General features: G+C 50.2%; 1 protein-coding gene across 11 annotated transcripts in view; it reads right to left on the bottom strand.

Moving 5' to 3' along the window:
• EBF3 (EBF transcription factor 3) overlaps positions 1-12,146 on the bottom strand; it is a 118,556-nt gene extending 106,410 nt beyond the window's left edge. For 10 of the 11 annotated variants that reach the window (XM_026494403.4, XM_026494406.4, XM_026494408.4 and 7 more), the window contains exons 1-6: positions 11,482-12,145; positions 11,220-11,376; positions 10,791-10,854; positions 10,042-10,097; positions 7,004-7,077; positions 5,303-5,371 (exon numbers count right to left, since the gene is read on the bottom strand). In XM_026494403.4, the coding sequence (XP_026350188.1) occupies positions 5,303-5,371; positions 7,004-7,077; positions 10,042-10,097; positions 10,791-10,854; positions 11,220-11,376; positions 11,482-11,615 (554 nt within the window). In that variant the 5' untranslated portion in view covers positions 11,616-12,145. Of the gene's footprint in view, positions 1-5,302; positions 5,372-7,003; positions 7,078-10,041; positions 10,098-10,790; positions 10,855-11,219; positions 11,377-11,481 lie in introns of all 11 variants that reach the window. The other variant, XM_044382264.3, reaches the window with a different exon arrangement.
• Positions 12,147-12,889: the final 743 nt, after the last annotated feature.

Raw genomic sequence — 12,889 nt, 5'->3', positions numbered from 1 at the left:
CCTCTCCCCACCGGCGTGCCAAAGCATAAAACAGCCATTCACACCTGAGTGTGCCGAAGCCAGGTGGGGCTGATGCCAGGCAAAATCAGATTCTTTGTAGCCACATCCATTCATCCAAAGTGTGCCTTCATATTGCCAAATTTCTAGCCTGTATCTGCCCTTCTCTCAAGTCCCAACGCATTAAAACAGACCCTGACCCAAACTGTGTCTCAGACACACAGTCAGCACCAAGAGAAGGGCTCCAGGATCCGCAGGCCTATTCGCTGATAATTATATTCACATCTTTAAGAAAACCGAGAAGGAAAAATTAACACCAAACTGTACTGTTTTCATCGCGTTATGCAGATGAAATGACACGTTGTCGTTTAAGAAGTTAATAAACAGTCACCGTTTTGCAGGTTATCCAAATGCTACTGAATAGAAAACCCTGGATCCCTCAACGATGTGTAATTAAAATTATTTTTAAAATCCTCCTTGACAGGCCGGGGCTTAGCCAAAATGTAAATGACATTAAAGAAGACAATGAATTTAATTTTATTTAATGTCCCTTTTTGCAGATCCTCATTTACATAGCATTTTTAACAAAAGCGTTGACCTTATAAACGCTGGCATTTGTACAGCTCCCTCGGAGTTGGATTTAATCACGCTCGTGCAAAGCCATGAGGGAGGAGGCTTTAAGTTCTCTGCTTGGAGATGGAGTAGGAATAAAAACAGTGGGACTGGTCAAATGTTTATCCTCCCCGCTTCTGAAAACAACCTGACAAGAAGATGTAAGGGGCTGGGGAATAGCCCGGTGCTGTTTGTAAGGCTTGGTAATAATCATACATAATCGTTTGGAAATATAGCTAATAAAAAATATAATGAGTGTTCAGCAAAATCGGCATTAGGCCCAAATTACATGATATTAATACTTGAACAGGTGCAGAAAGGCGCTTTAAATGAGGTAAATGAATAAAATGTCCCAGAGCACAACTGTGTGCGCTGACAAAAAGTCAATGCCATGAATAATTCAGCGAGGGGGACTGCCAGCAAAGGTCGGCTCTCTTTGACCTTTGTGACAGGAAGTGAAAGGAAACACTGTTGACTAAAAAAAAAAAAAAGAAAGAAAGAAAGAAAAAAAAAAGAAAGAAAGAAAGAAAATCTCCAATCGGTCTTCAGCTACCATTCTGCAATCACTTTAAAGGTGTAAACTTAAAACGTGTAAATGAATCAAAGTAAGGCTTGGGAGGGGGGCGAGTTAAAATTGTTGGTAGTTAGCACGTCTGACTAAGGACAATGTGAAATCGCAGACAATGAAAGGTTAAGTAAATAATATTTTTCTACAACCCCATGTCAATTATGTATAAAAATCTGAGGTCAGCTGAAAAGTATTTTCAGAGCCCACAGGGTTGAAATTTTGTAACAGCTGTTAAATATGACAAAACTCCCCCCCCCCCAAACTAAAGCTATTCCAAACTCTGTATGAAAGAAAATGGGATAAACAGATGTCTGGCTTCCAGACAGGAAAGTAGGACAGACTCGGAATGATAAGTCTCCCAAACTCTATAGACCAATGCCAGATTTATGGGGGAGGGGGCACTGCCGCCACAGAGGTGCCAGCGAGTAGGACGCCGGAGACGGTGCCATCTGGAACCGCCCCGCCACGCACGCTCCCGGCGCTGCGCGAGCACACGGTGTGCGACCCGGCCCGCGTGGACGGTCACGGCACCCGGCTCCCGCCGCCTCGCAGGTTGCAACAGTTGGACCGCGCACCTCCGGTCCACGCAGGCCAAGAGCGGAGGGGAGGTAAGAGCGTGGACCTTCCCGGGCACTTCCAGAAGGCCTCAGGGAACGCGCCAGGATGGCACGGGAGGAGGGCGAGAGCCAAAGTGTGGTTTTGGTTTAGCGGCTACACCAACATCCTGTAATCATTTACAGCCCTTGGAATGCACGGGTGAAACAAGAGAGATTTATCTGTTCATAGTTGGGCTATGTGGACAATGGGTGTTCCTAATGAAGACCATCTGCTTTTGTGTTTTCCCAGAAAACATTATTCCATGAGGAAAATGATACTCCCATCCTTTTCAGGAATACCGTAAAAAATTATGCATCCATATGCATATGTGTCCACACAAACACAGACAGACATACATGTGGGTGCGTGTGCCTGGGTGTGTATACACACACACGGCGTTTTCCCTCCTTGCACCTGGCTCTCCACAGGTCACTGGGACGGACCATAGATGCTCCCTCCCGCGGTGCCTCTCTATGGACCATGCGCTACGTTTCCCCTTTCCTTCACCCCATACGTTGTTACATGAGCGTACGTAAACTCCAGTGTAATTATATTTGTGGAGCTGTAAAAAATGGTTTGTCTGGCATTGTTTTATGAGGAAGAAAGCAGTTAACGTAAGTGAAACCTTCACAATAAATTAAAAGGGTTCGGTAATACTTTTCTCCTCTTTTTGACTCTGAAGGGTCTTCCGTGCTGTTCATGAGTATTTAATGCTTCTGAAAGATAACTAAATTGTGTAATTAATTGATTTAAGGCATCCGAGTCTATAGAATGTGATTGCCCTGCCAGAGCGGGGAGCTTACGCCTCTGTTCTCATAACACAGAAAAGCAGGCTCGGCGCACCGGAAGAGGCTCGGTGTGGGTTAGAACAAATGTGGGCCCATTGATCTCAATTCAGGTTGGAATTATTGGTTTATATCCTCAGGACAAATATGCCTTATCTGCTCAGAACCTGCTAAATGTATCCAAAGGCCACAAGGAGCTGGCGAAGCACATTGTATATAATTCTTTTTTAAGCCAACTAACCAAGTGATGACATTGCTGATGGGGACCTGTAGACTGACTCACCAATCTGATGGGATATTTTATCCTGCAATACTCAAGAGGGAACACAGGCTACAAACTCAACATAAGCAACTAATTTGGGGAGGCAACACACACCCCACAGAAATGACTATCATTACAAAATTGAAACACATCTCAGTCACAAAAGACTGCCTCTCTCTAAAGATACTCCCCCCCTGTAGGTGTTTTTCTCTCTCTGATTACACAACTTGCCCTAGTGAACACGAGATTCTTCATTTTTCCTCTCGAAATATGCCTAAAACTGGAGATTGAGCCAATACAGCAACCATTTCACAAGGATTTACACCAAGCAGCAAAATGCAAATAGTATTTATTCATTATAAGTGACAGCTCTCTTAAGAATGCTAAAAATGTGCACTCTATTTGTCACTGCATAAGAAACTGTCCTTACCTTAAAATCCCTAACATGGCAGGTGATTAAAATTCCTATAAAATTGTCATATCTTTGAATTTAGAAGCAGAGCAGATTTTTCATCAATAATTAAGACCTCCAAAGCATTTATGCCATGCGTAAACGGAGTTGCAATCCTCCTTATTCAAATAAACTTGGTAAACCCATTAACCAAATGTTTTTACATTTTTCCCCTCCTCTCATGCTTCTAGAATATCAAACGATCACACACTTCTCTTACTTAGATTGGAAAGGTATCAGTAATCTTAGCAAACACTTTAATTAACCAAATATAAGAGAGCATTTGGACATGAATTAAAGAGTACATTTCTGCATATCAAGGGAGGATATTTCCCATTGTGTGATTACAACTGAGTATTAAAAGTTATTCAGTATCAATTGTCAATAAATGATTGAATGTCACACAAACCCAAGATGATTTTGAAGGGAAAACACAGCCAGCTGAATCAGCCTGGCTACTCCATTATTGTGCCACGCTGAAAACCTCACAATTTAAAAACAAGTCATCTTTTTAGGATGTACCAATATCGCAAATTGACGACAACTCAAAGGATGAAACACTTTGCAGTCCTGGATCCCGAGCACACAGGCACTGCCTTTTCAAGCATCTCCCACTCAGACAAGATTCCAAGAGCTGCTCAAACACTTTCAGCCAATCAAAAACAAAATAAAATAAATTCAGTTACAAGACGACAGTCCAAGGCTGTATGATCTCCAGAGCCACAACACTAGAGACGAATATAGCCACACTGATTTGTGTAGTTGGAGTTCTATAAAGTGTTGAACTTGTCCCCAAGTGCCTGAGTGACGGCCACAACTGGTCAGCCCTATTTGATTACTAATAAGAGAGCTGTCCCTTCTGTCAGATACCGAACATTCTCCACTAAGCAAACAGCTATTCCGGCTAGTTAAACATTAGCATTGCTCTCCACTGGTGGCGCATATTTCTTTAGGCTTAACTCATAGAGTTTTCCGGGTTTAATTTTTCAGACACTGGACAGCAAAGTTCACGATCAAAAGATAACTTTGTAATGAAAGCTGCTGAAATTCAAGCCCTCTTCAAAACGATCTAAACCCCTGCTTCACAAAACTGGAGTCATATGTACACGCCTAACATTCACTCGATTTGGGTACCAATTGCAAAATCTGCAGTCAATCACACACTGGGCCTTTTGCTGTTCCCCATTGTTGGGAAGAAAGAAACCCTCCTCTCCTCCAGGTCACCGAAAGCCAGCGATTTGGGTGATTTGGGTGAGTGTTCGAAGAGGGGGGTGGAAGGAAGTGTTTTTGTTGTTTCAACTAAAGCAATGCCAAATGCACATGAGCACTATTAGGACTGATGATTAGTACCTTAAAAGGATGCAACATTGCCCAAGGAATATGATAAATAGCAAGATGAAGAGCAGCAAACGTAAAGAATGCATACAGCTAATCTAGTTATGGAAATTAATGTTGGAAAATGTAACCAGCATGTGTAATTAGTTTCAATTATAACAACTTTGGTTTGTTAGTTACATATTTGCTACTTGACATAAAACGACAGCCACAATTGGAAAAAAATTAGGAGACATTTTGCAACTAATTGAGAGCAGATTAAATTCATTCTAACACTGGGCAACAATTACAACAGTCACACCACCCAAGCCTCAACTTCAGCTATCATCCGAGATAAAAATAATGCAAAAATGAAATACTTGTTAACAAATTAGCAAAAAGCGTTTTATGACATATCTCTGGGTTTAAAGCCAGAAACTCTCTAGGCATAAAGTGCTCCTCACAGTGAGAGCAGTGGCAGATGAAACCGCTTCCCTTGACAACTCGCAAGCAATTACTGAATCCCCACAGAGCGAGCCACCAGGTTTCCAAGTCAACCCACCTGTGCACGATAACACACGCGGACAACAAATGGTGCAACGCACACGAGGAGCTCCACACCAGACTCAGAAATATGGAGCAACTCGAAACCAAGCAAGCAAAGGGTTTGGTTGTTGCTGCGGTTTTGTTTTGAGAAATAAAGAAGTCATCCTTACCTGTCAATGATTACAGGGTCTGAGGGCGTTTCGTTTCTGTTGCCACAACTTTTCTTGTCACAGCACCGGCTGTGGAGGAATTGTAAACAGTGGTTTTAATATGCATTTTTACACCCGACTTGTAATTTTGCTTTTTTTGTTGTTGTTGGGTTTTTTTTTTTTTTTTGAGTCTGACAAAGTGGTTGGAGTCAAGAAAACAAGTTTTCCTGCCCCAGCACTTTGGCAAATTTAAACCCACTGAGTTCATGGGTTCTGCGGCTAAACTTAGGGTGCAAGTTCCTACCGGAAGGAGCAAAGTGGAACATATCTGTTACCCTAGGAGGGTAACCCAGCTACTATATAAATTCTGATGCTAAAATATGGAAAACATGTTGTCGGTGTTTGTCTTTGCAATGAACTGAGGAGAAGGGGAGGCAGGAGGCTTGGGAATAACTTTTCACAGCTCCGGCTTTTGTTTACCTCTAATTGTCAAGCTGTTATTTCTGGAAAAGATGCAAGATGCCACCTTCAACCAATATTTCTTTGGGGCATTTATTAATTATAACCACAAAAGCATGCATCAATCTATCAGAAACTTCTATTGTTCCTTCTTTAAGCCTACCTTAACTCCATTATTGAAACTTTAATTAAAGCAGAAATGAAACAAAAATGTTATGCCTCTTGCATTTTAAAAAAGCATACTTGTATAATGGTTACATGTCTAAATTAGCTAAATTAACACCATATGGTAGGCAAAGTATATAAAGCCTTTTAAAGCTGACAGCTAAAGTGATTAAAGAAAGTCTACAGTCTTCCACTTAGAGCTTAAATCACATCTGTGCGCTTTCTATGTTAATTGCAGTACATGCAGAAGTGGATGATAAAGAAATTCCACTTTATTGGTTGTAATTTATATTTATTACCTGATATGAGAAAAAGTCAGCTTTTGTATATTAGTGCTGTAACAATATGTCTGCTCAGAAACGGCATTTAGGCAACAGGCATCGTAGCCAGGCAGAGTATGCCCCTCAGAGTCCGCGGCCTGCTACTGTAGCCTGGAAGCCTGCAAGGCAGGTCCTCACTCCTTGCAACTCTATTTCACATGCCGCACATACAAAGTCAATGATGCATTTTTATTTGCCATGTAGGGGTGAAACTCTTGTGGTAGTTAGAAAAAAACAGGTGGGAAATTGCTCTTCTGACAGAGATCTCAAGTAACGCGCACACAATCTAACAACAATATGAACGATGCCTCGCTGCTCTGGGGAAGAGGTTAACTGACAGAATCACAATCCAATTCTCACATACACGAGCTCTGTAATAAGCACAAAAGAGTTTCCTTTTTATCAATAACAGACAATTGTATATCTCAGGATGCGAGTGCTTGAGAAGGAAGTAGTAAAACGATTACGAGTGCTGACTCCTCCGGCATGGGGGACAGAGGCATCACCCAGGACCTGTTTTCATTTTTTGACTACACTGCCGCGACACGGCCAACATATTAATCCGCTCTGCTGAGCAGCCGGTCGAGTTGGGCGTCCTCACCGGGGGAAATGAGAACCGGCTCCTCGGTGACCGGGCGCGCAGACTCGGGCCGATTACATTTCAATCGATGCCCTACCCGAAGTTGGGCGGGGTGGTGGCGCCTGGACGCAGCGTCCTTTGTAGACGCAGCTGGCGCCGAGGCCACCAGTGCCCCCGCTGCCCGCGCCCGCCGCTCACCTGCACATTATCTCGTGGGTCAGCAGCACGCGACACATCTCCGGGTTCTTGTCCTGGCCCTCGTACACGATGGCCTGCGCAGGGGAGGGGACAAGCAGAGGCGGGGGTTACGCGGCGCCCGTGGCTTTGGTGCCCAGGCGCCTGGGGCACTGTGGGTCTGGCGGGCGGCAGGTGCACGGCGGGCAAGGGGATACGTCAGGGCCCAGGCAGGCCACCCTCCCGGCAGGGTCACCCCGGAGCGGGGCTAGGCCAAGGCAGCCTCCCATCCCGGGCGCCCACCGGGCCTGCGCAGGGCCTTGGGGTGGGGAGGGTGCCAGCCGAGGTCGGTCTGGCGCAGGGTGGGGGGATAGGGAGGCCCGGGCCGGGGGCGCAGGAGGGGAAGGGGCTCGGGACTCCCCGACCCCCTAGGCTGCCCGCGCCTGGCCGTGTCCTTGAGCCATTGTCTCCCCGGAGTTCCAATCTGCGTGTTGGAAGCAGCCGACCAGAAGGCGCTGCGACTGTAGAAACGGGGAGGAGCCGCCGCGCAGCCGTGTGCTTGTGCTGAGGCCCGCGCGCCCGGGCCGCTGCCGGCCTTGCAGAGCCAGGTGCCTGCGGTGGGCCGCCCGCCCTGGCGCCGCGCGAGCCCGCCGGCCGCCCTGCGAGGCCCTCGGCGGCCGGGCTCCGAACGCGGCCCGCGGTGCTGCCGCCGCACGTGGCCACGCCAGGCGCCCGCAGGAGTGCTCAGGGCCCCGGGGCGCCCGGGCCCGCGCGGCCACGTGCTCCCCGCCGGATGATATTTGGAAAGAAAGTGCTAATGGCCAATCTGGTGTTTATTTTGAAACTGCTAACAATGATTTTTCTCGGGTAAAAAGGCAGTGTCTGCGCACACGCTCGGGTGGGTTTTGAGCAGAGGCTCCGCCAGATGGTGCGAAGCCCTAGGTGCGCTCACGACCACGCTCAGCCCGGCTCTGCCGCCCGGAACCGAGCCGGGGGCCGCCCGCACCGCCGCCTGCGCCAGTCCTACCGCTGGCCTCACAGAAAAAGAAGAAAAGGGGGGAAAAGGTCACTGGGGGAGGGGCAGGGGGCGGGGGCCAGGAGCCGCAAGTTCCCGGCAGAAAATTCCACGGAAGGGGGAGGGGAGTCCCCCGCTCCAGTTCCCTCCCCCCACCGAAAATTATCTGGAAATTACTTCCAATCTCCTCGGGCACTTCTAACACTTTCCTCCACTTCCAGGCGGACAAAGCCCTTTCTCGAGAAAGCCTGAGGCTGCCCTCTGGGAAGAGGGAAGGGTCCCAGCGAGCCCCTCTCCCCCAGACTCCCTCCCGATCTGCTCGGAACCACAGAAGTGATGGGTGTCACCGCAGGCCAACGGGCCGCCTGGGGCTGCAGGGCGCTTGGCCGAGGCGGGCACCAGCACTTCTGAGAGCTCGGCTTGTTCTCCGATGGATCCCCGTATTTATGTTTGATTTATTTTTTATTTTGTAGCACAAACAGAAATCCATAAACTGTCGGTTCAGCGCCATTGACTCTTTGATCAGTTACTGGGCTATTTCTTTCCTCCCCCCCCCCCAACATCCCCGTCAGTGAGAGGAGATTAAATGCCTTTATTTTCAGCCCTGTTTATGTTGCAAAGGTACATGGCTAAAGGAACAATACGAGTATACTGAAAAGGAAGCCTCTTGCTCTAAACAACAGAGAAACTTAGCGCTGCCTCCATCAACCTCTTAATTAGACCACTGCGGTTTCCGACATTTAGCCCTTACATACAAAGGAAATAAAAGCACCCTGTCAACGTGCAGCTCTAGTTCCAGAGGCTTCTCGGGATCCGAGTGGAATAATTACCGAAGGGCACACTGCCTCCGTCTTTGTCAGAAACACGGTAGTTTACCTGAAAGATCTGTTTTACTCTAAGAGAAAACCACACTGTTTCACGCTGCAGACGTTAAAATCCAACCCGCTTGTTGCCTAGCTAAGGACTAACTTTCTAAAGGGGAAGTAAAATCCCAAAACTAATTGCTGTGCAGAGAGTGGGAAGCAAGCGTACTGGGCTGCAGGAAGCACCAAGCAGTTCTTTTTTACTTGGCTCACAATTCTTAAAGTTAGCATCAAAAATGAAGGTGCTACTTTCATTTCTAAGCCTGAAGTCCACCGTGGAAGTCTATGCTAAATCAATCTGTGCTGAGTGGGTTTACTGTACACATGGAACTTTCCCCTCCCCCAACACTATTTTAACAAAAAGGAGGGGGATCTTTACAAGGACTACACAACAGCACAAAACCAGCCAGACTGCACAACGTCAAAAAGCAATGAAGCGCTTTTTCTGCCCTTAATCCCATTACTGATAGCCAATAGTTATCATCGGAAAAGTTGACCAAGACAGGTTAAATAATTTAATAAGGAACTGCTTGTAATTATGTTATTTACAAGGTATGACAGAGGGTGGGAGAGGGAGCAGAAGCTGCTCCCAGAGCGATGGACGGGTGTGGGTGACCTCTGGAGCTAGGAGTTTGAATTATGGAGAGGAGAGGCTGAGAGGTGAAGACGCGCTAGCGGAGAACAAGGTGACTTTTCACCCCAACACATTTCACTTTTAAATCCAAATCAACGTCTCGCGTTACTAGACCATCACACTGGAAAGGAGAAAAAAATGAACTAATCAAGTCCAACTCAACGGGCTTTGGAAAGGAGCTAGTTGCCTTTGTTATAGAAAAAAAAATCAATGAAATGATTCCAAGCAGAGAGAGAACATTTAAAAAATATACAAGAGGGGAAGTATCCTGAAATTTTTCTGACAAATGTTAATTACCATAACTAATTAAGACAGTTTTATCCCAATCACATGACATCTAAGGAAAGCATAGATGTCCTGTTCTAACGACAACATAAACTGTTTTACCAATCGCATCATTTATTCCAATAAATATGGAATTCTCATTAGTATGTCAAGGAAACTCGATGGAAAACAACTCCAGCAGATCCATTTGTCAGTACCCTCATCTCAACCCCAGGACAAGCCAGCTGAGCAGTGAGAACTTGTGCGGAGGCTTAAACTTTCTCACCTGTTTGGTCATTGAATCTATGAGGCGGACATACAGATCCTGCTCCGTTCTGACTCCTGCAAAAAACAGGGACAAATTCTCATCAGGATTTTAGCGAGGGCACCTGGGGCACAGGAAGTCGGTAACTCAGTACTGCTGCGGGCCGTGATGCAGCAAAACTTAGGCATGCCCTTTAAAAGGCAAGAAAGAGAACCCCAATCACTTCTTCTCTCTTGGTTTCTTTTCTTAATTAAGAACCTCGAGACTCTTAGGGTTTGCACTGAAAGGTGCAACAAATTTGCCAGACTGAGAGCAGGCCTGGTTGCCACACCGGTGGGCCCATGTGGTCATTTATTTTTAGAAAACAGAAAGCACCAAATGAGGGAGAGTTTGAACTCTTTCTAACGTCTCTCGAGGATTTTTTTTTTTTTAACTCCTACACAGGAAGTAAGTTAGGCTCCGTTTACGGAGCTACCCCCATCTCAATAATTAACATTAATTTGCAAAATTGAAAAAAGTCACTTAAAAGCGACGCTCTGCTGAAGCCCGGATCGATCCCCCTTTTTACTTCTGCTTCAAGCCCCACCGGTTAATCATGTGAAGTGCCATCGACTTATTGATCGTTTATGTTTTGTTTTCCTTCTATGCCATGAGAAGATTTCGTGTTTACATCCATGTCATTTTAATCTCAAAATCTTTATGTCCTTTAGCCGTCTCGGGAACGGAGAGCGCGCCCGGGCAGGGGCGGGCAGGCGGCAGCGGCCACTTACCGTTGCTGTAGAGCAACTGGAGTTTATAGTGGATGCCGTTGTTGGTTTTCTCGTTGTTGGGCTCCTGAAAGTAACGATAAATAATTGCATTTAGTGTGATCGGTGTCGGCGCGGCCACCGCGCTCGGTCCCCCTCCGCGACCGAGGCCCCGTGGCCTCACACATGGCAGGATTCCTAGCTCGGAGCAGCGCGGTGATGTCACTTTCCTGCTGGAAGCCCAGCGTCCTCCTCGCCCCGAATAAGTCCGGGGGCGCGGAGAAGTTGCGCAGCCCTCGGCGGGCCCGGGCGGCCGCACGTGGCGGCGGCGGGGGCGCCTCGCGGAGCGGTCCCGGCCGCTGGGGGGGGGGGCACTCGGGGCCACCGCGCTTGGGCACCGCCTGCCTCCCACTTCTAGAAAGATGGAGGGTGTGATTGTATGTTTGCACTTACTTTCTCTTTCTCCACAAAGTCCACAAAAGCGGTCCTTTCGATCTCCACCGGCTGCCCCTGCCTGTCGTAGAGCGCCAGCACGAAGTGGAAGAAATTGGACTTCCGGAGGTTGGAAGGCGGCTGCTTCTCGAAGTGCGCCCGCGCCAGCCCCACGCCGCTGCGGGAGGAAAGAGACAGCGGCCCGGTGAGGAGCGCGGCGCCGGCCGGCTGCGGGGACCCGGCCGGGCCGGGGCCGGGGCGCGCGGGGGCGGCCGGTACGTACCTCTGGGCGGCCGTGTTGGCGTCCACCACCCCCGCCGTGTGCATCCACGAGCGCACCGGGTTCATGCCGCTGCCCAGCGGCTCCTCCTTCATGGTCGTCCCCCCGCGCGGAATATTCTCCTGAATCCCAAACATGAAAACTGCTGGCGGCGGCCGCAGCTCCCGGCCGAAAGCGCTTCCGCGAGCAGCGGCGCTCGGGGCTCGGCGGCAGGCGGCTGCCCTGGCCGCGCTCGCCCTGCTCGGCGCCTGCGGTCCGGCCCGCCGCCGGCTTCAGCCCGTCCCGGGCAGGCGCGACATACACCAGCGGCCGGGCGCTCCGGACGGCCGGGGGCGCGGAAGCGGCTGCACCGGCGGCCCCAGCGGTGGCGGCGGTGGCGGCGCTTCGGAGGAGCAGGACGCGGTGGCCGCGGAGGCGGTTGTTGTTGTTGTTGTTTGCGGGCGCGCTCAACGTGGTGTCATCCTAGCCAGGCGGCGTCCGCGGCTGCAGGACACTGCGGGATCGCCCGCTTCTGGCGCGGCCCGCCTGCTCCAAAGACAAATAAACGGGGCAGTGAGTGCCGCGGCGCAGTCCCGGGCGCAGGCGGGGCGCGGCGGGGCCTGGAGCGGCGCGCGCAGCGGACGGAGGCGCACAAAACTCAGCCCTCTCTCCCCGAGGAATGGACCCTTTCCCGGGAGCCAAAACTCGAAGCCCCCGGGAGCGGCGCTGTCAGAGGGTGACGTCGGGGGGCGGCGCCTGCGCCATATATGGGAGCGGCCGCCCCTCGCCGCGCCCCTCGCCGCCGCCGCCGCCGCCGCCGCGCTCGCTGACTGACTGCCTGACGGCGCCGCGAGCCGGCCCGAGCCCCGCGAGCCCCGCCGCCACCGAGCGCCACCGAGCGCCGCCGCCGCCCCCAGCCACGCTCAGCGGCTCCTCGCGCCCACCCGCAGCCCAGGAAGTTACTACTCGCCCAAATAAATCTCGAAATGAAACAAACAGCCACGGCACAATTCCTGTTTGGCCCCCTGAATACCTCCTTCCCAAATCAGCCACACAGTCAACACACTGTAGGGAGGAGGGGGTAAAATGCCGAGGCGCCCCCAAGTTGCCCAAATGCATGCACTAAACGCAAAGGGCCTCAGCTCGCCCTGGGGCGGCCCAAAGGGAAAAGTGGGAAGAAGGAGGCAGGCCGCAGGGAGGGGGCTGAAGGGGCAAGCAACCGAGTGGGGATGGGGAGGGGGGCCGGTGGGGAGGGCAGGGCTCCCCCGCCAAGGCGGGGCGCGCAGCCCAGCCTGGTTTCTAAACAGACCTAAGGCTGCTGGGGGGCCGGTCTGCCCCCGTCTGGGCCTCGCCGGGCGCCGGTGTTTTCTGCCCTGGCGGAGGCCGCTGAGTGCCGGGCTGAGGACCCACGTCGGAGGCGGGCTCTGCCAGA

This window comes from Ursus arctos, unplaced genomic scaffold (genome assembly GCF_023065955.2).
Source record: "Ursus arctos isolate Adak ecotype North America unplaced genomic scaffold, UrsArc2.0 scaffold_7, whole genome shotgun sequence".
In the NCBI taxonomy this organism is placed as follows: domain Eukaryota; kingdom Metazoa; phylum Chordata; class Mammalia; order Carnivora; family Ursidae; genus Ursus; species Ursus arctos.
The sequence above is the reverse complement of the archived record's forward strand: the minus strand, read 5'-3'. Positions and strand labels throughout refer to the sequence as shown.